Consider the following 26,355-nt stretch of genomic DNA (forward strand, 5'->3'; position numbering starts at 1 on the left):
AAATAGATGCCATAGAGCACTTTGCCAGAGGTTCTGAGCACCTTGCAATTTCAGACACTTTCACTGGTAGAATTTCAAACCATATCGAGATTGGAGTCTCTCTAACTCTGTCTAGCCTTACTGTGATGATCTGTACACCTTTGCAAAGAAAAAGGTGGTTGACTCCATACAGCTCCCACCTTATTAGACTACTAAGACATGCTGACAAGAGTGAGGATGGCAGGGAGGAGGTGGGGCAGTATTTTTATGTTCCTGCCACACATGCACAGGCTGGCATAGCATGGGAGTGTTTGGTACACTTCCAGAAATGGTGGAGCAGTTGAGATGCTCCACTTGCAGGCTGAAGGCCACATAATGATAGTCTGCTCCTCTGAGGCAGGGTTCTTTCCTTCCCCTCTGACAATGACGCCATGTTACTGCCTGTATCAGAATGTATCCAGAGTTTGTATCCCATTTATAAACATAATTAAGATGAGTACTGATTCATTGTAGAAGTAGCATTTTATAACAACTGTTTAAAAATGTAATTATTTCTCCTTTCTCCTCCTCCTCCTGGTTATTTAGGGTTTGAATGCTGTATTTGATGCTGTGGTGATTAGCAAACTAGATATTTTGGAGCTTATTCACAAGGTACTGCATAAGGACAAGTCACTGGAGGTGAGTGTGCTCCATTTCTGATCAGTCTTGCTATCCTGACAATCCTGTCCTACAAGAGACGGATGCCATTTTACAGTCTTGCATAAATTGGGAGTTAAAAACTAGAAGCAACTTTAGGGTAAGCAAAACAAGGCAATGATCCAGAACCTCTTTGCAGTGATAATGGTAGTGTGCTTGGGTTTTGGCTGGATACAGCAGTGATTGCACTCCATAGATTTTTCTTACAACAGTATTTAAAAAGATGCTGCCTAAGTATTGGGAAACCTGGTTACTGTGTGTAGTAGAGATGAGACCATTCTCTCCAGTCAATAACCAGGAAACAAAAATTGATGTTGAACACATATCTCTCTGGCAAAGTGAAGAGAGGTCTATTTATTCAGGTTCACAAAACAGCTTTTAAATAGAGTGTAGGAAAGCAAGAGTTACAACATGCACAGAAATCCCTTCTAGAGTAGATTTATCTCTTTCTGCACCCAACTGAGGAATTTCACAAAGCACAATACAAATTGCTAAGTGCAATGGAGTCCTAATATCTAGGCCTAGGAACAATGAATGAAAATCCAGGTAATCTACAAACAGTCACTAAGGGGTGAAAAGGTGGCACTAATTCATCCATTACCAGCTCAGTTAGAATCTGACACTTCACCTATGCAAATTCCATAAATAAAAATAATTGGACAAATATTTGACAGCTACTAGGTAGTCCCACAGGAAAGGATAATAAACTAATCACCTACCCCTCCTATGGAGGGTTCAACAAAGCACAAAAAGTATAATCTGACCTTACATAGAGGGGAAACTACAGAGTGCTTCCCTGGGGTTTAGTTTAAGCCTCATGTTGCTCCAGAACTGTAAAGGATGAAGTATGAATAAAAGTTCTTGTGGCGTTTAAGGAGGAAACTCAGTAAGTGCAGGTGGACACTGTAAAACTGAAACAGCTAATTTGAACAAAACTAGCTGATTGGAAGGGAGTAAGTTTGAGCAGGAAAGAGAAATGCTGGGAGTTGAGCTCCTGCTGACTAATTTAGAAAAACAAGGTGTTTTGAGACATGCAGGTTGAAAACCTGAAGACGTTTCAGAGGTAAAGTGGTGGAAATGCTTCAGAGGCAAACTTTTTATGAGCAATGCTCTTTACATGCTAAGAAACTGAAGTGTTATGTTTTTTATTCCCAACATTAGATTGTGGCTTGCTGTAGAAAATGTCAGATACCCACCCCTTTTTCATGGAACTATGGATAGAAATATTGATGTCAGATTAACTTTTAGCTTTTACCACCTCCAGAGATCTGTTCCAATTAGAGGTGAGATGATATATTGGTCCATATCAGATCAGTACTGATAAAAGGAAAATTGGCATTATTGGCAGTTGGCTTTTTTGGCTGGTGTAACTGATAACGTCACCGATAAATGCCGCATGTGTGCAGCTGCAGCATGCGTACAGCCAGGAATGCAGTCAGGCAGTTTGGAAAGCAGTGTCTGGCTGGTTAAGTCTGGGGGTGAGGGAGAGGGATGCATGGGGGGCGCAGATCGAGGCCCCCACAGTGGGGGAGGGAATGGGGCTGGGGCAGAGGAAGGCGCTGCTCAGGCAGGGCAGGGCATGGGATGGAGTTGTGGGCAGCTCATCTGGGAGGGGAGCATTTCCCCATCACTGTGCGCACCCTGGGGGGAGACATGGAGGATACGTGTTCCCCACATTTGTACATGGGGTGAGGGTGGTCTGCCCGCTGTGGGCTTGGGGCCAGGGGCTGTGCTGGTCTCTTCCCAGCAGAAAGGCTGTGCTTTGGGGGGTGGGGGGAGCAGGTGGGTGACAGCAGCGCTGTTGGGAGGGCAGCCTAGAGGGCGAGTTACAGCCGCCTCAATTTGCCATAGCCCCCCTCCCAGTGCTGCTACTATCCACCCCAAACGCATCCCCAGCCCAGCCCCCCCCCCCGAGCATTTTATGAGCTAGTACATTGCTCATAAAAAGTTTACCTCTGAAATAGCTTCAGGTTTGCAACCTGCATGCCTCAAAACACCTTGTTTTTCTAAATTAGTCAGTAGGAGCTCAATTCCCAGCATTTCTCTTTGTTGCCCAAACTAACCCCCTTCCAATCATCTAGTTTTGTCCAACCAGCTGTTTCAGTTTTACAGTGTCCATCTCCACTTACTGAGTTTCCTCCTTAAACGCCACAAGAACTTTTATTCATACTTCATCCTTTACAGTTCTGGAGCAACATGAGGCTTAAGCTAAACCCCAGGGAAGCACTCTGTAGTTTCCCCTCTATGTAAGGTTAGATGAATACTTTTGTGCTTTGTTGAACCCTCCATAGAAGGGGCAGATGATTAATCTGTTATTAATAGCTCTCCTTTCCTGTGGGACTATCTAGTAGCTGTCAAATATTTGTCCAATTATTTTTATTTATGGAATTTGCATAGGTGAAGTGTCAGATTCTAACTGAGCTGGTAATGGATGAATTAGTGCCACCTTTTCACCCCTTAGTGACTGTTTGTAGATTACCTGGATTTTCATTCATTGTTCCTAGGCCTAGATATTAGGACTCCATTGCACTTAGCAATTTGTATTGTGCTTTGCAAAATCCTTGAATTGGGTATAGAAAGAGATAAATCTACTCTAGTAGGGATTTTTTTGCATGCTTTAAGTCCTGTAGCTTGTCCCATTCCCTCCCTCACCATGGGGGCTTTGATTTGCCCCCCATCTCCCCCGACTTACTGGCCAGCCACTGTTGTCCAAACTGCCAGGCGGCATATCGGCTATCAAATCAGTATTGGCCGATATGGCTGGTTAATAATCGGCCATCAGTATCAACCAAAAAAATCTTTATTGTTGCACCCCTAGTTCCAATGTCTGCATAAGATTTTAAGTCTTCATATACGGGCAGTTTGAAGCATTTCATAACTTTTATCTTTCTAGAAGAGCTTAAAGAATCATTAAATTTCTTTTTATTGGAACAGAGTCATCTGTCTGTATCTGGAATTGTTTTATAAAAATGTGTGTGTGTGTATTTATTGCACACATGCGCACACACAAAACAGAATGCCCAATTTATATATAAATAACAGAAAGCAAATTAACTGTATTCAATTATAAAAAGCATCCCACCATAATTAAATGCTCACAGGACATAGTCATTCATTTTCAAAGGAAGTATTGATCCACCCAGCCCCCTGTATACATAATAAAAGCTATACCTTGAAACCTTTGTCAAAAATTGATTTGTGAAATCACACAAACTCACTGAAGACTTTTTTTAGAAGAGATGCTTCTTAAAGAAAAATTGTTTCCATTGAAATCGATTAGCAATAACATTGTTTGCAATATTTTTTTTCAAATCAGTCAGTAGAGACCAGAAAAATATAAATGGAGAGAAAATTCTCAGACTTAGGCTTTTGTTTTCTTTATTCTCGTTCATTTTCTATGACTTAATATGCCAGTTACCATACAAATGGAAGGCACAGTTCCTTTCCTGACATATTCTATTCTGAATTTGTAACCAATAATGTTTGTTACAAATTTATGAATGTGTGCCGTTCTTCCCAAAGCCATACACCATGTAGCTGAGAATTTTGCTTGGTGAGAGTTGGGGGGGGAGGGGGGGAAAAGGGGAAGGGGGAGGAAGGAAAGGGGACTATTTCTTCTAATAGCAAGAATGCCCAACTACAGTCTTCATTCTCATTTTCTGTCCTGCCGGGTGATGAAGAAAGAAGAAAGTGGAAGAAGGTTTATAGCTTGCCTTGTTGGCTTTTTTCTTTCTTTTTTTTTTTTTGCTGTAGAATGTTGGGCTGTTTAGAAAGGGACTTCTCTTCAGGATCACTCTTCTGTTGTCTGGAGGGGTGACTATACTCTACATACGGTGGAGAATCATGGGCACAGGACCACCAGCGTTCACTGAAGTAGACAACCCAGCTTCATTTGCAGACAGCCTATTCATGAGAGTAAGTCACAGACTTCGTTTTTTGCAAGTTCAAAAAATTGGTTTTTGAAAAGAAAATCCAATTATATTTCAGTCCTTCAAAAAAACAATAAAATGTGCAAGATTTATATTTTTGTGCTGTATGATGATGAGTCACTGTCATTTTTGCTATTGTGATGATTTTCTGTAGGTAGGGATTTTGTTTTTTAAGTAAATCTCATGTGTGCGCTGCGTTTAATTTGGTATGTGCTTTTCCACCCACCCTTCCTCTATTCCTGGAAGAAAGGACAGAATCCTTTCCCCCCTTTTTTTAATTTTCAAATATTGAAAGCTGGCTGTACCTCTCTTTCTTCACTGTTGAAGAAAATTACTTGTGTCCTGACTAAATAAGTTTTGTTGCTTTTTTCCTGGGTTGCTTTTTTGTGTGTGGTTTAGACATTTCCTTGCATTCTGGAAGAGTGTCCCACCAAGATCTACCTGTATAGATGACTGTCTATAACTGTATCTCTCATCCTGAACAGGACAGTTATCTATGTATGGAAAACAGCTTGTTTTATGCTGAAATCCTTGTATATTTTTATAGATGTAAAATGAATGGACCCATTCTTACTAAGAATCAGCATTTGTGTATCTTATAAAATGCACTTGTTGTGGGGAGGGAGAGAAGATTGTGAAGAAGAACTCTGAAGTTGGTTTTTTCCTCTTAAGTTTAGTATCAAATAAATGTTTGTTTTCCTTTGACTGACAGGTTATAAACTATAATTACTACTATTCGTTGAATGCATGGTTGCTGCTCTGTCCCTGGTGGCTGTGTTTTGATTGGTCAATGGGCTGCATACCCCTTATTAAATCAGTCAGTGACTGGAGAATAATTGCACTAGCAGCACTTTGGTTCTGCCTAATTGGCCTGATATGCCAAGCTCTATGCTCAGAAGACAGCCATAGGAGAAGGTAAGAGGCAGTGTTGAATTTTAAATGCCACACTAACTTGGTACAGTATTATTTTGTTAAATCCTGTACTGATAATTCTAACAATTTGGTGGAACCAATACCTAGCAAATGTAGTTGAAATAAATATTTATATCTATCATTACTGTTTCATCCCAATTTGGGGCCATCACTATACACTGACTAGTGGGGAAGCACACTTGTAGGAGGGGGTATGGATGGCTGCTTTATTTTCCTCCTGAAATGGCATTTTGAGATCCTTAACACTGTAGGTGGTAAAAAGTAATTTGTGGTCAGAGCAGAGTGTAATTGATGTATGTTGTGTTCCTCTTTTTTACAGTTCTTCTTTCTTTTTTCTTTTGTAATAATGAAAAAAGGGTTTTTATAAAAGATGTAGAGATTCTGGCCACTGATTGAAAAAATAAAATGCTATCCCAAAGTGATTACTCTTTCATCATTGAAGAGTTACTGAGAAAATACTTGAAAACAACAACAACCACACGTTATAGAATGGAAAATCAACTTACTGCTCTTAGTATGACTCTATTTTTTATATATATATTTATTTATTTATTTTATATCTATTATATTTATTTACTTTATATCTATCTATCTATCTATATTTACTTATCTACTTTTCTTCAGAATCTGTTTCACACTGCACATCCTTGAACTGGTTATATAATTTTAAAGAGGCAGCAAATTAAAGATTTTAATTGGAGTACATACAATTCAGTACTCAAAGTATGGTTTCCCCCACCTCTCCCATCTCTTGCTCTGCCAGTTTAGTGCATTTCTTAAAATGTTAATCTCATATCTGCTTCCCTGTCCTTTACTTCTTCCTTTATTTCTTTGGGTTGAAAGGCATTCACTACACAAATGATTCAGTCATGTTTTAATTCTGTTAAAAACAGACTTGTGAAATGTGCACAAAGCTGCTGGCCAACACTCACGAGCACTTCCAAGCTATCAAAATAATTTTTAAAATGCCATGGAAGCCCAGCATGTTTTGACGGGGATGGGGACAGTTATAATTTGAAGCTCCAAAAGACTTATTAAAAATAATTACAGATGTTTAAAAAAAAAAAACCATGCAAAAAAGTAGTTTGTAGATGTGAAGCGGTACATCGGTCCCATATAGGATCGGCACTAATAAAAGGAAAATTGACAGTATCAGAAATCCACTTTTTTTGCCTGATGTGGCTGAGAAGTGCCCTGTGCGTGCGCACAGCTACAATATGCATGTGGCCAGGAGCGCAGTCCGGCAGCTTGGAAACCAGCGTCTGGTTGGTAAGTCTGTTGTGGGGGAAGGGACATGGGGATGGGGGGCAGATCGAGGCCCCTGTGGTGAGGGAGGGAGTGGGGCAGGTGCTACACAGCCAGGGCAAGGAGCGGGATGGAGCTGCAAGCAGCTCGTTTGGGGAGTGTGGGGTGTGGGAGGTGGCTCCCGCTGCTGAGTGCACCCTGGGAGGGCATAGGGGCATGTGGGGCAGGGCAGGCTGTCGCTGCAGGCTGGGGCCAGGGCTGCACCTGGCTCTTCCTGGCGGGGGCTGAGCCAGGCCACACTTGGGGCGGGCAGCAGTGTTCAGAGGGGCCTATGGGGGGGCTAGGGTGAATTTTGGGGTAGCTGCAGGACTCCCCATAGCCCCCTCCCAGCACCACCGCCACCTGCCCCTAGCGCAGCCTTACCCAGCTCCCCGACCCTCCAGGAAGAGCTTGGTGCCACCTCTGCCCCATCCCACAGCAGCAGCCCGCCCTCGGCCTACCTGCAGATTTGGGGGCACACTCCCCCATGCCCTCCTGGGGTGCACACAGTGGCAGGAGCCATGCCTCCCGCCTTCGCATGCCTTGGACAAGCTGTGGCTGCATCCTGTGCCCTGTCCCAGCTGAGCAGCACCTACCCTAGTACCACTCCCTCCCTCACTGCGGGGGCCTTGATCTGCCCCCCCATGCCCCTTTCTTTCTTCCTCCCACCCCTTCCCTCACACCACTTACCAGCCCAATGCTGGTCTCCAAACTGTCTGGGTGCACGTCGGAATTGGATCAGTATCGGCCGATATGGCTCCTTAAAAATCATCCATTGGAATCGGCCCAAAAAATCCCTATCAGTGTACCCCTAGAAGTTTGTTTGTTTGTTTTACCAGAAGAAGCAACACCTTTGTTTGTCCTGGCTCTGCAGTTTCTATATAGATTAGGCACTTCAGTGGGGCTTTTTGGCACCTTTAAACCTGATCAGCTATTCGATAAAAGTGCCAGCCCCCCCCCCGCCACTGAACTGCCCAATCTATATGGATGTTGGGTGAGCCAGGTTCAACAAATGTCATGCGTTTTCTGGGAATGTGCTGGGCTCAGCACAGGAGTGCACCGAGTTTAAAGTAGAGCACCATATTTTGGGGTTTTTTAACATCTGTAAGCAGCCAACAGTTTTTGTGTTGTTTTTTTTTTTTAAATGTGTAGGTACCTTGATACAGATTTGCCCTTTATAAAGAATGCATCAGCTTTGAGTGAATGTGGTGTCTTTGGTAGGTTTTCTGCTGAACAGAACCATTATTGCAAGCAAAGCTTATTAGAAATTCAACTTTTGATTTGTTTTTTTAAATATCAGTAAACACTTAAATATTTTTTTCCTTTTATTTCTCACTTAATAGTTTTAGAAAACTGTCTAAATGTCTGAAGTCATTTTATTGCCTGTATATTTGAAAGGAACAGAACTAATGATTACCAGTTTGTTCAGGTCATACTCTACCCTGGATATGTGAACTTGTCTCTGGTTTACTTTTGTGGGAATTCTGGGTTGGATTTTAAAGGAACCAGAAGACGTTAGATACCCAAACACCCCGCTAAAATTCAATGGTAGCTGGGCATCAGCCTCGCCGAGGTTCCTTTGAATACTCCAACATCTATGTACAGACTAAGGCACTTTGGAACCCCCAGAGTTCAGTAAATAGTAATAATAATTTTATAATAGTTTTACTCTGTATTTGGTTACTAATATGAGCATCTGTTTCTTCTTTCCAGAATTCTTACGCTGGGACTGGGATTCCTGATTATCCCTTTCCTTCCTGCAAGTAACCTGTTCTTTCGAGTAGGATTTGTTGTTGCAGAGAGAGTCATCTACCTTCCCAGTATTGGATATTGCATTCTGTTTATATATGGATTTAGTTTATTGAGCAAACAAGCCAAGAAAAAGGTACCAACAAAACAGTCAGTACAATTGATGGTCAAGACTAGGAGAAGGGCTTTAATACTGAAAGATCTCTCTCTCTCTTTTTTTTTTTTTTTTTCTAAACCTGTGTCATCTTTAAGAAAATTTTTATTGCTGCTATACTGGGAATCTTGTTGATAAACATGATGCGCTGCATTATCCGCAGTAATCAGTGGAGATCTGAAGAACAACTTTTTAGGAGTGCTCTGTCCGTGTGTCCTCTCAATGCAAAAGTAAGTCAGAACATTCACTTTTTTTTAGCTTTTCAATGTTTCTGTAACATTGCAACATGCTAAATGTGTTTCAGTAGAGCATCTCATTTACAGTTCTTTCCCCTTCTGGTACAAGGACACAACAATACCATCCAGAAAGGACATGCAAATTATAGTGGCAAGAATAATCAACACACTAGTCAGTGCAAATTACATTACAGTAATTCAAAAGTGAAAAAAGAAGATAAATTGACTTCAGTGAAGATGTTCAATTGGATCAAAAAAGACCAAAAACTTGCAAGTACAAGCTGGTGGAACAGATGCATATATAAATTACTTTTTGCTGCAACAATCTCAGTCTGCAGAGGCAGAAATTATAGAAGTGTATTCAACTGACTTGATGTAATTAGGATCCCATTTGCTCACTTCAGAGTCATTATTATGTTATTATTTTTTTCTTTTTGGAGAACCAGCAGACTATAGGGTAAAGGAACTGAATTGTCAACAGAATTGCTGAGTCTTTTGGTGAGATGCTTACCGCAGGCTTGCTTCTTAATGCAGAGAAGGTGTCCTTGGCTGAGATGTTGTTGAAGACCGTGATGAAGCTTATCTCTGAGTTGATTCAGGCGTACTGTAGGGGGCATTCCAAGGGTATGGTCACAAGAAATGTTTCAGGGGGTTAGGCTGCAGTGCAGCCTGAGAAGTCCCTTATTATTGTTCAAATTGTACTGCAGGCCTCTCCAGAGTAGCCCAGAATTGGGAATGTGCAAAAATGGCACCATCTTCAGGGAATGGTATCTTATGCCCTCTACTCTAAAGCAGTGTTTCAGAAAAAGGTGGCTCAGAACCCCAGGTTTTTATAGAATTCAATTTTTAATTTTTTTTTTTAGAAAATTTAAATATTCAACTTCAAGTGAACAATAAACCACCCATGCATCTAATTAAATACAGATATATGGTGTAAACAGAACAACAGAATGTGAGCTAACCCGATCAATTATCTTACCTTGGTATATGAAAAAATCAGCTATATATGAGATCCTGTTGTGTGGCAGTTGTAGGCAAACAACTATAGTTTAATGATGGCTTTAGTATATCTCATATTCTAGATGACAGAGATATGCTGTAAATAGAGCAGGTGCAGCCTATCTCTTTTTTTAGCAGTTGCAAAAGAGTGTCATGAGGAGTAGTATAATGTAAGACAGTGATTCTCAACCAGGGTGCCAAGGCACTTTGGAGTGTGGCAAAATTGTTGAAGGGTACCTCAGGAAGTATCGAGAGACAACTAGATAAGAGTGGGATCAGGGCTCCAAGTACGAGGATATAAGCAAATAAGGGCAGGCCCTGGCTCTCTGGTTGCTCCATTGCTCCCACTGCCAAGCCCCTCTGCAAGGAGAGGGGCAAACTTAAATAAATTAGTTTTTTTAAATGAGGTGCTGCTCATTTCACAAAAGTTATGAAGGGATGCCTTGAATCTAATGAGGGGTACCTTGGGTGTATAAAAGCTGAGAACCACTAATTTAAGCAAATGGAGATTGTGATAATGTGACCTCTACAAAAGAGTGTTGGAGATTCTTATTTCAGTTGGTCATTGGGAGTAATTTCACTGAAAACACAGTGGTATGGTAATTGGATCAAGAATCAGGCCCTCGGTTTGACTGTCAGTAAAAAATAAGGAAAGGACATTGCTATAGATAGATATCTTCAATGCTTACTAGTCCAGTCTACCTCTGCCTCCCACTCAGTCATGTTCACCTTTTGTGATGCATGTTCCTTATTTTGAATACTAAAAAGTACATATTACAGCAATTTTTGAGAAAAGTACAAAAGAAAAACCAAAAACCAAGAAACTACCAAAACAGCCTTACACAGTGACTGCATCTGAGATCTGCCAGTCCCCATCCCCACCTCCCAAAAAACCCAAATATTCTTACAAATATAAACATGAAAATGGGAACCAGGCATAACAGTCACAAGCAGCTTTCTACACCAAGCTGGCTTCTAGAAACCCCGTTGACCATTTAACAAATGGCCAGAGCCACTTTCTTCCATCACAACAACTTCAACAATGCAGCCATATGTTTTCATGCCCCAAATTTGAGTGACATGAAGGACTATAAATATGAGAGCAGAATATAGTGTTATGTATTGTCAGGTAAGCCAAAATCCACTGAAATTTATATTATTTTTAATTTATCTTATAAAAAACACTTTCAGGGGACTGTTATAGATTAGCGGCTCCCAACCTCCCAGGCCACAAAAGTCCAGGACGCAGGTGTCACGGTGGATGTAGTCTTTCTGGACTTTAGGAAGTCCTTTGACACTGTCTCTCACCCCATCCTCATTAAAAAATTAGGCGACTGTGGTGTCGACTCCTACACAGTCAAATGGGTTGCAAACTGCCTGGAGGGCCGCACCCAAAGAGTGGTCATTTTCATGTTGGAGGGACGTGAGCAGTGTGGTTCCCCAGGGCTCGGTCCTCAGGCCCGCACTGTTCAATATCTGATTTGGGCAAGGGGGTGAAAAGCACCTTGTTCAAGTTCACAGATGACACTAGGATGTGGGGAGAAGTGAGCACGCAAGAAGAGCGGGACAGGCTACCACTAGATCTGGACAGGTTACAGAGGTGGGCGGATGAGAATAGGATGGGTTTCAATACAGACAAGTGCAAGGTATTGCACCTGGGGAGGAAAAACTAGCAGCATACCTACAGGCTGGGGAACTCCCTTCTTGTCAGCACAGAGGCAGAAGAGGATCTTGGAGTCGCTATTGATTCCATTATGAACATGGGCCACCAATGTGGGGGTGTAGTCGGGAAGGCTAACTGCACTTTGTCGTGCATCTACAGATGCATCATGAGCAGGTCCAAGGAGGTGATCCTCCCCCTCTATGCAACACTCATCAGGCTTCGGGTGGAGTACTGCGTCCAGTTCTGAGCGCTGCACTTCAGGAGGGATGTGTATAGCATTGAGAGGGTCCAGAGGAGGGCCACTCGCATGATCAGGGGGATACACGGTAGGCCCTATGAGGAGAGACTATGGGACCTGAACCTGTTCAGCCTACACAACAGGCTGAGAGGGCATCTAGTGGCCAGCTACAAACTTGCCAAGGGGGACCAGCAGGCAATGGGAGAGTCCCTGTTCCCCCGAGCTCTACCAGGAGTAACAAGGAATAACGGCCATAAGCTGACTGAGAATAGGTTCAGGCTAGACATCAGGAGGCACTAGTTCACTGTCAGGGCAGCTAGGATCTGGAACCAACTTCCTAGGGAGGTGGTATTCACCCCTACCCTGGGGATCATCAAAAGGAGGCTAGATAACCACCTAGCCGGAGTCGTTTGACCCCAGCATTCTTTCCTGCCCATGGCAGGGGGTTGAACTTGATGACCTGCTTAGGTCCCTTCCGACCCTAGCAACTACAAAGCCTTTTTAATACTGTGGACCAGCACAGGAGTGGAACAGGGCTCACGGAGCTGGCTGCCTCCCTAACCGGGGCTGCCCCACCTCCCAGCTTTAATCCTGCATGTGACTGCCAGCAGCAGAAGCCACCTGGGCAAACAGACCAGGGTCCAAACAGGGGGTTCATGCCACGACCTGGCAGCCAACCCTTCACAGCCCAGTACCAGGCCATGGCCCAGTGGTTGAGAACCTCTGCTATGGATTGTCCAGCCTGCTACACCAGGGAGAGAAAACCCAGGACTATGTCACAGGATTTTCTTGAGGCTTAGTATTGGAATAGATCAGGCCTTGCGATTACCTGTGCATGACAAAAAAAAAAAAAAGAGTGCATGGGATATTGCAATAATTCAGATTGTCCTGCAGAGTAATGAATCTCTTCTCTGGAGCATGGATTTCACTGGCTATAGAAGACGACTTCAACACTAGCTTTGATAAACTTGGCCCCGTGATATGAAATGAATTGTAAATTAAATAAGAATCAATAGTAAGTTAGAAAGGCTTGGCCCTTTTAAAAAAGGGGATCGTAGTAGGGAAAGATCTGGCAGTTCCCTGCCTTATGTAACATTCAAGACATAGACAAAAATATTTGATTTTTGAAAGAAGGGAATGTGCTATTTTTTAAGTATGTTATGTCCTGTAACTGTTTTGTTTGTTAACTCAGTTGTCAGACTGAAAAGGGAAATGTTAAAAACATATGAAAATATTTAGTCTGAACTAATAGCTTTGGGTCTGATTCTGCTCGGCACTATATAAAAGTGGTGTGAGATGCCATTGCATTCAGTGGAGTTGCCCTAATTACAGCTAGAATCAGCTTTTTTCTGGGTAACTGGAAAATACATACATCTATGTAATTAACTTCTATAAAGATATCCCATACCTATAGAACAAGACTACCTAACTACTGATATATAATGGATTTAAAACAATATGATGCTACTAGCTCATACAGGGCCTATTCTAAAGTCAAACAGAGTCTTTCCATTGACTTCAGTGTGTTCTGGATCAGGTCCAGAATATTTGACTGCAGTAACAGATGATCTAATTAATTACATGTGATTGTAACAATCACCTAGAGGTGGTAAAATTGGTAACAGATAATGTAAGATAATTAGCTTCTAAAGTTTGAATTGCCACTACTTTATCAGGCTAATAACCTACCCCACCTGAGCTTTTTAATCTGAATAACAGATTATCTTTTCTTTAGATTTTAAAAAGTTAATTTTTGGAAAGGCTCAAATTTCTGACAATTTGAAGTTATGTGACCACTTTAGAAAACAACAAGCTGTTTCTTTCCTTCTCAGCAAACAGTAGGCTACAATGCTATTACACAAACAGTTCTTATCTCTGAATAGTTTTCTTTAATCATTTATTTAAATAAAACATGCAATAACACAGCCATTAAATGGTAGGAAATATTTCCCCTTTTTCCTTTTTGTAGGATTAAAACATCTGAATAAAAGATCAGACTTATGCCCGAAATAATTATTTGTAGTTCTTAAATCCAGTAACAGGGTGAAATTTCTTTAGAAAACTATTTAAAATGATAAATGTATTATAATTACCATGTTTACTCAAATATAAGGTGAGGGAGTTTTTCCAAGCAACATGGGGGAAAAAAGCTCCTTGTCTTACGCCCACATACAAGAAAACCTCATTAAATATGTTGTCTGTCATTTAAACTGCTGCCAAACTAGCATGTGCTCAGTAATGGAAACCAGCTATGTAGGTGATTAAATGCAGCCAACATTGCGCATGACTATAAAACACGTGGCCCATACTGGGCAAACATACTGATGGGAACCTTTTTTTCTTCTTCTTTCCGTGTGTGAGATACTTTAAAAAAAAGTAGGGGGAGCAGTTGCTTTCCTGGGAAAGAACAAACTTCAGGCATGGAGGTACTGCAATACCAGGTCAGCACTTGGGAAAGCTGGAGCAAGCTCTGACACCATCCTGTGGTGCCAAAAAAGCTGATGGGAACCTTTTACAAATTTATATTAAAAACACATATCACCCTACACTTACAAAGCTATACATCTTTAACATCCTGGTTTTACCAAGATTCATAGCACAGAAACAACTACAGATCAAAAACATACAACTCCATATATTAAACCCTTATACAACATATGTCAACTTCCCACAAAAAAAGATACTTACATAAATCTTTTTCTTCATACAGAACTTGAAAAACTGTTATCTCAGTAACCACCTGAAATTTTCTATCCCTCTCATCAGTGCTCTCTGTTGGTTTAGTATCTGGTCCTTTTTCTGCCTCTTCCTCTTGATCTCTCTTGTCCCGATCAGTGTAGTATTTCAATTTATGTAGTACCAGTTTCAGGCACTCTTTTACAGTGAAAGTCAACCCCTTAAAAACCCAGAAGTTTCTTACTTTCTTTCTTGCCTTACTTCCCATAAACTAGTTTTAACACATGCTAATAAAGTCCTTAACAGCATTTCATAGAATCCTCTGATCCCTTTGGTATGAGTGCATGTAGTACCACCTCCCACGCTAATGACAGGTTTATTTTGGTGTCACTCAAAGTGGCAGATCCTTTCCCACATCCCCTTTGCATATGTACACTTCCAAAACACATGTCCCACCACTACTTCTTACTTGCACCTCTCCCTTGGGTACCTTGATGAGCTTGTCAAGCTCCATCTGTGTTGTACCTATATCACTGGCAAGATATTTCTTGCAACCATCCACACTCGGCAGCATGTTCCCCTTTTAGTTGTTTACCTGTCATTGCTTCTCACACCACCTTCATTTGTCCTGCTGTAAAGTTTCCTACCATTGCCATCCTGTCTCTCTCCCTTAGCACTTCCATCAATTTCTTATGATCCTTCAGGACCTCCAGCCATACCTTCCCTATTTTATACCTTTCCATTAAACCTTCCATCCTGATATGATGAATCAGCAGTTACTACGCCCATGGATTCTTTAAAGAGGTCTAATATACTCCCCATTTCCTCAAAATTGTACTTGCATGAAATTGGGTGATATGCGCTGCTTTCCCTGCTCCCCCCATTTTCACCTTGCATACCATACTTACGTATTTTGCATAGATGAATGATCCCAAGTCTGGCCACCTCCCCATTTCCCACTCTTTTGCTTTGTACAGTTCAGATCTAGCCAACCTTTCTCTTTTGGCATTCCAAAAGAATGTACATATTTCTTTCTATACTTTTGCTATCTGCTACTACATCAGCAGGAATGCAATTCCCATATATAAAATAATTGGCAGCCTTCACCACCACCACTTCTCTGGCAAAGGACAGTGTCCTTCTTGACCATAACCAAAGTACTTGCCATATCCTTGCCATCAGCTTTTCCTATGCTGTATTACTTTTCCCCGTGGTGTCCATCAGGATCCCTAGCACTCTGATTTCTCTCTCACTCACTTGAAGGCCCAACTTTTCCAAATCTCTCCAGTTCCCCACTCGCATTATGGTGCTTTTTTGGTCTATTTAGCTTAGCCGCTATCACTTCTCCATACTCTGATGTATGCTTTGGGACCCTTTCCATCGAAAGTCCATCTCTAATTATTACATGTATATCATCCCTGTATATAAATGCATTTTACCTCTTCCATTCCTGGTATCTTTACACCACATATGACTTTGTCTTTTCTTAGTCTTTGTACTAATGGTTCTGTGCTGCACACACGCAGTAGTGGTGAAAGGTGGCACCCTTGTCTTGCCCCTGTATGGATTTTAAAAGCTTAGATGCCCTTTAATTTGCTCCCTGGGAGTACGCATGGTGGTGGGGAGCCGGCCCTCTCCCTGCCCCAGACCAGCCACTTCTGGCCCCTTCCTGCTCCCCTCTGGGGCCCTGCAATCATGCATTGCAGCCCCAGGCCCCAAGCACTGCCTGGCTGGGCAGCAGCCCCAGCCCTGCTTGGGGCCATGTGCATGTTAATGCACTTGGCACTCCGGTCTCCCACCTTCTTCCCACTCCCAGCTCCCTGCAAACTGGTGCAAAATGGCGAAAATCATGGGTTTCTCTGGTAAAACGAGAAATCTGTGTTTGCCTCCTTCCCTCACTTGCATTCCCATAGCCTTTGCAAGCTGTTGGATCACTTTTGCATTTAGGAAGGCTTCTATATTCCCACCTCCCTGCTACTTACCACCTTCTGGTCTCCACTTCAGGCAAGACCCCAGAGGTGTTAGCAGCAGGAAACTGCTCTCCAGCTCTTTCTCTGACTCACCTCCTTCATTATCAGGTTTCTTCTTCCTGGTTTTCAGCCCCTGCATTTTTTCTTTCTTTTTGTGGTTTGTCTATCTGGTTCTTTCTTTTGCTCTATCTCCACTTTTGTTGTCTGTAAGTTATCTTCTTTCTTCCCCACGCCCACCTCCATGTCTGAGCTGTTTGCTGTTCCTGCCTTCCCTTCCATCTCCTATCTCCTCTTGCACTGCCTCAAACAGAAATTTTGCCCCGCTCCTTCTCTGTTTCAACCTCCTGTGGGGTTTCTTCTGCTATTTCTATCTCAATATCCAATCCCACCTCTCCTCCACTCTCTTCTTCTAGGTTTTGCTGTTCCTCAGGGAGCCTGACTGTACTTGAAAAGTTTTTGGGGCCCTACAAGTGTTCTTCTCCCTTACAAATAATGTATTTTAGGGACTCCTGACACTCTGCTGCTCTGTGCCCCATCCCTTTGCATCTGTAGCGCACTGTGATGGGGCACTGTGTTGGCAGGTGCCCCACCCTTCTACATTTGCTGCGCCATTTTGGTTGCCCCAGGGTACATTATAAAACCCTGGTGTCCCTGATCTGGATCACTGTTAATGCTTGCTACAACCTAAATATAGATCATAATACCCTACCAAAGTCTGGAACTGGCTCCAGTGTGGCTCCAGGGTTGAGACCGCAAAATCAGCTGATTTTTGGTCTCAGCCCTGGAACCACACCAGGGCCAGTTTAAGGCTTCAGTGCAGTAAGGGGGCTGGGAGCTGGACAAACAGCTGTATATAGGTCTTTCCCCTCTACCCCAATGCACTGGAGCCTTGCCTTCAAGGCTCTTGTACAGTTGGGAGGCTGGGACCAGGTGAATACTGTTGCTTTTCTCTGTCTCATATGCAGTTCAAACACTGTATATCCACCTACCACAGAACAATATTCAGTTTCACTGCCTGCCTGAAAATAGTTTGTATTGATTCCTTAAGTCCACTGGCATATTTATGTAAAGACAAGTATACAGGGGCTGCTTCTCTTGCTCGTATCAATTTGTCATAGCTCCATTAACTTCAGTAGAGCTGTGCTGATCTGTATTAACTGAGGCTCCAGCTTAGAGTATTTTTAAAGTACTCCAGTGCATTTTACACTACCTTTTTTAATCACCTAGTTCTTAAAGAATACTGTGTTGTTACACAGCCCTAAGGAGTATTCCTTTTAGAGCTATTATAATAACATAATTATCTGTTTAAGGCTGATGAAGGAGCATGTGGGCACAATGTAATAGCTCATTTCCAGTTAGTATTGTCCTTGAATGCTGACTCAATAATGAAACACTACATCTGCTTTTAAATCTTTAAACAGAAAAAGAGACAGCTGTCCTCAAGGAGCTATGCACAATTCCTATCAAAGGCATTAATGTTCATGAAGGCCAAATTAAAAAAATTACAGTATTTCTTATTGTTAGAGGCCAGGTTCTATGCGGCATACCTGAGTGCACAGGATGTGGGAGAATGTAAAAATGTATAGTTACATAGTTTTATAGGGTCATGAAGAATTGGAAGCCAGTGCTCAGTGGAGAGAGAGAATTGCCATGTCCCTACTTTTCTTGGAGATGCACAGGGTTGGGGAGGGGCATAGTCCACAGGTTCTCTATTCAGTAGCTACTGAAGCTGGCTAGCCAGCTACCTGGAAGACGTTACCTGCACTTCACACATCTGTGTGCATCTGGAAGCCTTTTGGTGGTCTGTCTGTCCCTTGTAATAGTCTGTGCCTGTATGGTCCAATCTAGTTGTAAATAATATTAAAATATAGGTTTAACATTATTACATATTGTCCACATGGTACAAGGGACTTTTTCATATAACATGCGTTTGCAATGCCAGGAAGGAAAAAAACCTTCCTAGTCATAGTTGGTGTTAAATATCAAAAGTTGTCCACTGTCAGAAAACTATTGCAGGAGCTAACCTCAACTTCCAGCTCAGTAACACAGGCAAATGTGTTAGAGGTAGCCATGAAACGATTTGTCAGTAAAAGACAAAAATAGATTTCATAGATATTAGGGCTGGAAGGGACCTCGGGAGATCATCAAGTCCAGCACGCTGCCCCAAGGGCAGGAAGTCATCTAGGGTCAAAGGATCCCAGTAATACTTACTCTGTAGCCAGAAGTTTTGTTCTCTTGGATTCACAGAGTATGTCTACATGTGCATTTAGGTACTCCTAAATTTAATGCTTATTAGCTTAATGTGCATTAAGGTGATTTAGGCTCGCATCTACACATGCACTCATTAAAGTGTATTAACACCATGTGAGTGGATTAACATGAGACTAAAGTTAGTCCCAAGTCGGTCCATAAAGTATTAATGTGTGTTAATGCGTCTACATGTGCGTTAATGCGCTTTAGGTATTCATGCGTAAGCAGGTATCAAATTTAGGTGCAAATAACCTAAAACCTCATTTTAAGGCTCATTAAAATTGTGTGGCTACACGTGCGTGCTCTTAATGCGCCTTAAATCAGGCTAACACGCCTTAAATCGGCGTGCACAGATGTGCCCACTGTCTATTTGGCAGCCAAATGCATTGTGCAGCAAAGCTAATAAAACTTCTGACTTTGCCACACATTTAAATGATTTATTTAAATGGATGGAACATTTGGTAAAATTTCATTCTGTATTTTTTTCCAGGTGCACTACAATGTTGGCAAGAATTTGGCTGATAAAGGCAATCAAACAGCTGCTATCAAATACTACCGGGAAGCTGTAAGGTATTATTTAGCTTTGCTAAACTAGCCCCAGAGTATACTTTATTTTCTCAGGCCTAGTAAGACTGAAATCATGTTTAGGACAGTGGGTGTTGCAGTGTAAAAATGTTGCAGCATTATTTAAATAACTAACAACCTAGCAGAAAAGTATCTCATTTCCCTATAAGTAACAATCTTCTGTATTCTAGGTTGAATCCCAAATATGTACATGCCATGAACAACCTTGGAAACATCTTGAAAGAAAGAAATGAGCTCCAGGAAGCAGAGGAGCTGCTGTCCTTAGCTGTGCAAATACAGTATGTCAAAAAAAATGCCAGGCATTGTTGCTTGTCAAGTAAGCACAAACAATAAAATAGGATCTTGTATTCCAAATGCTAAAATGTATTTTAAAAATTTGCCTAGGCCTGATTTTGCTGCTGCATGGATGAATTTAGGAATAGTCCAGAATAGTTTAAGAAGATTTGAAGAGGCAGAGCAGAGCTACTGGACTGCAATTAAATACAGGAAAATATACCCAGACTGTTACTACAATTTAGGACGTTTGGTAAGTATTCTTGATTGAAATGGAAATTGCACAGATGACTTAAAAGTACTTATAATGTAATAGCTAAATTTTGAATTAAAATTCTGCTTCATTGCTCAACCTTGACAACAATTCCAATTTGCTTCTGTGTGGATTAGGGAAGATTTATGTTCTCAAGGCTCTTTTATCACTATACCAGCATACTTTGTTCCTACAAAAAATGCAAACAATGCACACTGCTTAAGTTTATGCAAAAAAATAAACAAAAATTGGGAGAAAAATCTAAATTTTTTACAAATCTACTTTTTTTTCTTCTTCCAGAAGAGATAATTACTATTCTCTTGTCAAAATCTTGGCTTCAGTTGTAACTGATATATTCAACAAAATCTTGTACAGAGTCGTATCAGGAAAATAATTCAATTTAGGTTTCTAATATATGTGGCTATCCTTCTCTTTTAAAATCAGTGAAAAAAGCATGTGTATATTTAAAAATTTGCGTGAATGGGACAAAAACTGAACAGAAAATTGATTGCTTCCCAATACTCTTTACATCCAAAGATTATATATATAATTGTGTATTACACATAATTATATATACATATATCTCTCTAAATATAATACAATATATAATTATATATGATGTGTGTGTACTTACATATTATATGTAACACAAATCATATAGGTGTGTGTGTATAATTGATATGTATGTGTAATGATTTCTTAACTGCTTTTTTAAAATCATCTTCCTTAATGCAACCTCACCTACCCTCTGATATAGTATTCTCATATCAAGGGGTTGTTTTTTAGTCTTGTTTTATTGAAGGAAGACAGGGAAAGTTTCATAGTTTCTAGGGTCGGAAGGGACCTGAGTAGATCATCTAGTCCAACCCCCTGCCATGGCAGGAAAGAGTACTGGGGTCAAACGACCCCAGCAAGGTGTTCATCTAAGCTCCTCTTAAAAACCCCCAGGGTAGGAGCCTGCACCACTTTTCTTGGAAGTTGGTTCCAGATCCTTGCCGCCCTGACCGTGAAGTAGCGCCTCCTGATATCAAGCCTAAATCTACCCTCTGCCAGCTTGTGACCGTTATTCCTGGTCACTCCTGGCAGTGCTCGGGGGAGCAGGGACTCCCCCAATGCCTGCTGATCCCCCCTGACTAGTTTATAACAGGCCACTAGATCCCCCCTCAGCCTTCTCTCTTGGAGGCTGAACAGGTTCAGGTCACATAGCCTCTCCTCATAGGGCCTGCCCTGCTGTCCCCTGATCATGTGAGTGGCCCTCCTCTGGACCCTCTCCATGCTGTCGACATCCCTCTTGAAGTGCGGCGCCCAGAACTGGATACAGTACTCCAACTGCGGCCTGACCAGTGCCACATAGAGGGGGAGGATCACCCCTTTGGACCTGCTTGAGATGCATCTGTGGATGCATGACAAGGTACGGTTGGCCTTCCTGACTGCATCCCCACGCTGCCGGCCCATGTTCATCTTGGAGTCAATGATGACTCCAAAATCCTTTTCCGCCTCTGTGCTGACAAGAGGGGAGTTCCCCAACCTGTAGGTATGGTGCTGATTATTCCTCCCCAGGTGCATCACTTTGCACTTGTCTGTGATGAATCCCATCCTATTCTCATCCGCTCACCTTTGTAACCTGTCCAGGTCCGATTGTAGCCTGTTGCTTCCTTCTAGTGTGCCCACATCCCCCCACATCTTAGTTTCATCAGCAAATTTGAACAGGGTGCTTTTTGCCCCCTCGTCCAAATCACTGATGAAGATGTTGATCAGTGTGGGCCCAAGGACCGAGCCCTGCGGGACCCCAATGCCCATGTCCTTCCAGGTTGAGTAGGACCCATCCACTACCACCCTCTGGGTGCGGCCCTCCAGCCAATTGGCGACCCATTTGACTGTGTGGGTGTCGACACCACAGTCCCCCAGTTTCTTAATGAGAATGGGGTGAGAGTCAGTGTTGAAAGCCTTCCGGAAGTTCAGGAAGACTACGTCCACTGCTACCCGTACATCTAATGATTTGGTGATCTGATTGTAAAAGGCCACCAGGTTGGTCTGACAGGACCTGCCACTGATGAACCCGTGTTGGTTGCCCCTAAGCACGCAGTCCCCTGCTGGCCCCTCCTGGATGTGTGCCAGAATAATATTCTCAAACCGCTTGCCTAGGATCGAAGTAAGACTAACTGGCCTATAGTTTCCCGGGTCCTCCTTCTTCCCCTTTTTGAAGATGGGAACCACGTTGGCCCTCTTCCAGTCTTCCGGCACCACACCAGAGCACCACAAGTGCTCGTAAAGCCGTGCCAGGGTTCCTGCAATGACCTCAGCCAATTCTTTTAGTACTCTAGGGTGGAGATCGTCCGGACTGGCTGACATGAATACATCCAGTCCCTCCAGAAGTTCCCTAACTAGTTCCTCAGTAACCCTTGGCCCAGGTGTGACTCCTGTGGGGCCTGAGAGGGGTCCAGCAGGGAGGTGACTGTTCTGGTCCCTACTTAGGAAGACGGAGGCAAAGAAATCGTTAAACATGTTAGCTTTGTCGTCTAGTGTGACGACCAAATTCCCCAACGCGTCCTGCAGGGGCCCCACATTACCCGGAACCTTCTTTGTGCCCTCTATGTATTTGAAGAAGGACTTCTTATTATCCTTAATCTGGGAAGCTAGCCCTAATTCCATCTCTGCCTTGGCCTTCCTGACTGCCCCCCTACATCCCCGAGCGACTGCAGTATAGTCATCACTGGTGATGTCCCCTTCTTTCCATTGGGTGTACGCCTCCCTTTTAGCAAGGAGACATTCCCGGATGCTTTTGGTGAGCAATGGAGTCTTGAATAAGACTAATGAGTAACTCTAGAATACTTTTAGCATCAATTGTGTGATAGAAAAAAAAATGATAGTAATTATTGTAATTTTTTCCCTAGTATGCAGATTTGAATCGCCACATAGATGCACTGAATGCATGGAGAAATGCTACAGTTTTGAAACCAGAACACAGTTTGGCCTGGAACAACATGATCATATTGCTTGACAATACAGGTACTGTATATGGATAACTTTAAAGAATCATTTAACACTTTGCACAAATCTTGAGGCTACAGTTATACCTTTGGCATACAGTTTAGAAGCAGGTGTATATTATTGCTTCTTTACTTTCCAAGACTGCTGAACTCTGGATTCCTCCCATTAAAAATGTGTTCCTCCTCTTTGAAAGATACAAATGAATATAGAAAGGAAAAAATGCAAGTGTAGTTCTACTTTAGAATTAACTTCAGGTTGGAATCAACTGTGCAGCTCAGAACAGGTGAAAGTTGGGGAGGATCATGTAATGGATTAAAAAACTGGAACAAGTTTACATATAGTATAGGATGATAGAAAAGGGAGTTCTAGCTTCCCAGTTAGGTTGCAGTGTGGAGTAGAGGATGTCTGGTTATTTTATCCTTCTGGGCTTTGAGAGTCACGGAGCCAGGTAGGAATTCTTTTTCTTCATGATACTATTGGGTCAGGGAGGGGGTTAGCCTTTTAGAAGCATTAACTGCAGCCAGAGCATGGGATTTTGACTAGGTTGTGCTAATGCTTTCGTCAGGACTTAAAATAAAACCCTGAGGTTTCTGCTTAAAGCAGTGTTTCGCAAACTTTTGATGCCTGGGACACACTTTTTTGGATAAAAATTTGCAACCTACTTCAAACTCTTATACCTGAGAAGGGGGTGTGTGTGTGTGCATATAAAATGTGTGTGTGTGGCTGCTTGTAGACATTAAAAAAAACAAACAACCCCCCCACACACTTTACCAGAAGAAGCAGCATGTTAGTTTTACCTGCCTCTGCAGCATCTGTATAGATTGGGCACTTCATCAGGGCTTTGGGGCACTTTTAGCTAAAGGTGATACAATCAGCTATTAGATAAAAGTACCAAAAACACCCCACTAAAGTGCCCGACCTATACAGATGTTGGGAGAACTGGGTATAACTAAGGTGCTGCCTCTTTCTGGAAAGCATGGGTCTCCACGTGGGAATGCATCGAGTTTAAAGTAAAGTGCAGTTTGGGGGGTTTGTTTGTTTGTTTTTTAATGTCTACAAGCAGTGTGTGTATGTAATATAAAACTTAAACAGTGGTGCCTGAACTTTAGGCCCTGTGGGCCAGATGAGTGGTGCCAGGTCAGCCCACAGGCCAGATTTGACCCATGGGCCCAATTCTGCACGCACTACTAACCCAGTCAGGGCCCATCCCTCCATGCAGGACAGGTGCAGCCAGAGCCTGATCCCTTCTTCAGAGGTGGGTCCAGCTGGGGCCTGATTCAGCTTTGTGGAGCTTGGAAATTTGGTGACAGAGGAGCGATGGCAGCATTAATTGCCACCAGCCTCCACCACCAAAATTCCAGACCTGTGAGGAGCTCTGCAGGCCAAAGCTCATAAAATAACATTTTTTGTGACACATCATCCCCACTCTTGCAATAAACTGGTGTGCCACAGCACACCCTGTAGGAATCACTGGCTTCAAGGATCCTCTTTCTTCCTTCAGGGTCAGGCTGATTAGCACATTTAGGATCAGGAACAAATTTTACCCCATGGTCAGATTGGCCTGGACCATGGGGATTTTTGCCTTCCACAGGAAGGCAAAATTTCCCATCATTGGGTCTGTTGAGCATATTTAAATAAATATGGCAGGACATTGGCAACTTCCTTGTTCCCCTGCTTTACCTTTGGCAAATTCAAATGGTGTTTTTGATGTTTCAGGCATGAGATCTGGTAGCTGTATATGAGGTTCGTTTCTGGAGTTTTCTGGAACAGGTTAGACATGCTTGTTTAGGATGGTTTAGAGAGGGATGATCCTGCCCTGAGCAGGGGATTGGATTAGATGACCTCCCAAGGTCCTTTCTAGTCCTACTTTTCTATTTCACAGTGTGATACTAGTTTGATATTCATTTTTCAACCTGGCCTCTAATCCTGCAGGCACACATTTGCATGTGTATCTGCTGGTAGCACACAGATATCTAGTTGGTGCCTACACATCTAAAGTTTGATACCATAGTGATGGCAATTGGGGGTTTTACTCCTTCTGCAAAATAAATTAGGTGCCACTTAGCATCAAGCCTGTAAATTGCATTGTTGTTCCACCTTTGAATCACAGTCATTACATAAACCTGTTTGTGATACAGAGCTGACATTCAGCCTCCCCCTTTAAACAGGAGAAATTAGCTGTATGCTTTCAGTGGAAGTGTTGCACACTGAAAATACTGTAATGGTTTTCTTTTAAATCGTGCTGTATGCCAAACTATCTTATCAGCAATAAGTATATAGTATGGGGCTTTACATCTGAATGCGGCACCTGCTTCACTTTGGAAATGTTGCACATTCAGCATTATTTATACTGTACATGTGCTTACAATATGAAAAGTAGCAAAAGGAACCAAAGTAATATTAAAAGTGGCCTTCTGTCTTTGTTTACCTTCTCCCATTCCTTTCATTCACCCCCACCCTCCTCTACTATGTATTCCCAGGCAATTTAGCACAAGCAGAAGCAGTTGGAAGAGAGGCCCTGGAATTGATACCTAATGATCATTCTCTTATGTTTTCTTTGGCAAATGTATTGGGGAAATCTCAGAAATACAAGGTATGTAAAAGCAGGTTTTCTAATTGTTTTTCATTTAATAATGAAATAGTGGGAGGAAGGCATTGGAGTGTAAGAGCAGAGTTCAGAATTAATACCTTTTGGAGAGTCTGGCAAGTTACTTAGGGCCAGATCTAGCATGGTCAGCTAGGTGCTTTTAACAAGGCTTTGGTAGAACTGGTGTAAGTCCCCAAAGAGTGATTCAGAATAATCCTACTGCAACTGTCACAGAACTTGTTGGGTGCATTCAGACAAGGACAGTCATATAGTATGTAGCACGGCACACACATCTGCAGTGCCACATACTGCACAGTCTGCACCATCCATTTTTTGTCAGGGGGTTTCTGGATATCTAGGGGTCAAAAAAAACCATGGGAAAAAAATGAAGCAGTGCACACTTGGGCAGCATGTGCTGCTGAAATGCAGAGCTGGGCCATCTGGAGCTGCACTACGGCTGCTGGCCAGGCTCCACCCAGCAGGATCACTGTGGCTGCAGCCCTGGGAGGCCCCCAGGATGCCAGGTAAGGCTGCTGGAGCAAACACAGTGCTGGCCCCAGCCTCCCCTACTGCCCCTGGGGTAACTTGCCGTGCGCCAAAGCGTGTGTGGTGCGGGTGTTCCCTGGCGAGAAGTAGCTGCGGCGCAAGGTGCACCACTGCTAGTTGTCCCCGGGAACCAAACGTCAGCACACATCTGGACATGCCCATTAGGTGCCTCTTTTCTTGGATTGTAAAGCTCCCTAAGCACCTACACTTGGGTTTCTGCACATGTTCAAAAGCAATCCAGTTTGACCAGTTAGGCTGGATTTAAGCATCTAAGTTCCATTGCAGTCTAGAATGGAAGCAGGAGAAATATATAATCTGCTGCGCTCCCTGGAGAAGCCTGTTGTTAGGCATGCTTTGTGTGTGC

The 26,355-nt window shown here is 42.6% G+C and overlaps 1 protein-coding gene across 4 annotated transcripts in view; it reads left to right on the forward strand.

The window, feature by feature from the left end:
• The window catches only part of TMTC4 (transmembrane O-mannosyltransferase targeting cadherins 4), a 76,369-nt gene that overhangs the window by 36,943 nt on the left and 13,071 nt on the right, over positions 1 to 26,355 (forward strand). For all 4 annotated transcript variants that reach the window (XM_090022680.1, XM_090022697.1, XM_090022707.1 and 1 more), the window contains 10 exons: positions 565 to 657; positions 4,429 to 4,590; positions 5,317 to 5,519; positions 8,535 to 8,706; positions 8,823 to 8,954; positions 19,247 to 19,326; positions 19,512 to 19,619; positions 19,726 to 19,867; positions 22,762 to 22,876; positions 25,339 to 25,451. In XM_090022680.1, the coding sequence (XP_089878806.1) occupies positions 565 to 657; positions 4,429 to 4,590; positions 5,317 to 5,519; positions 8,535 to 8,706; positions 8,823 to 8,954; positions 19,247 to 19,326; positions 19,512 to 19,619; positions 19,726 to 19,867; positions 22,762 to 22,876; positions 25,339 to 25,451 (1,320 nt within the window). The remainder of the gene's footprint in view (positions 1 to 564; positions 658 to 4,428; positions 4,591 to 5,316; positions 5,520 to 8,534; positions 8,707 to 8,822; positions 8,955 to 19,246; positions 19,327 to 19,511; positions 19,620 to 19,725; positions 19,868 to 22,761; positions 22,877 to 25,338; positions 25,452 to 26,355) is intronic.

This window comes from Crocodylus siamensis, chromosome 1 (genome assembly GCF_052110815.1).
Source record: "Crocodylus siamensis isolate JL-2025a chromosome 1, ASM5211081v1, whole genome shotgun sequence".
Classification (NCBI taxonomy): domain Eukaryota; kingdom Metazoa; phylum Chordata; order Crocodylia; family Crocodylidae; genus Crocodylus; species Crocodylus siamensis.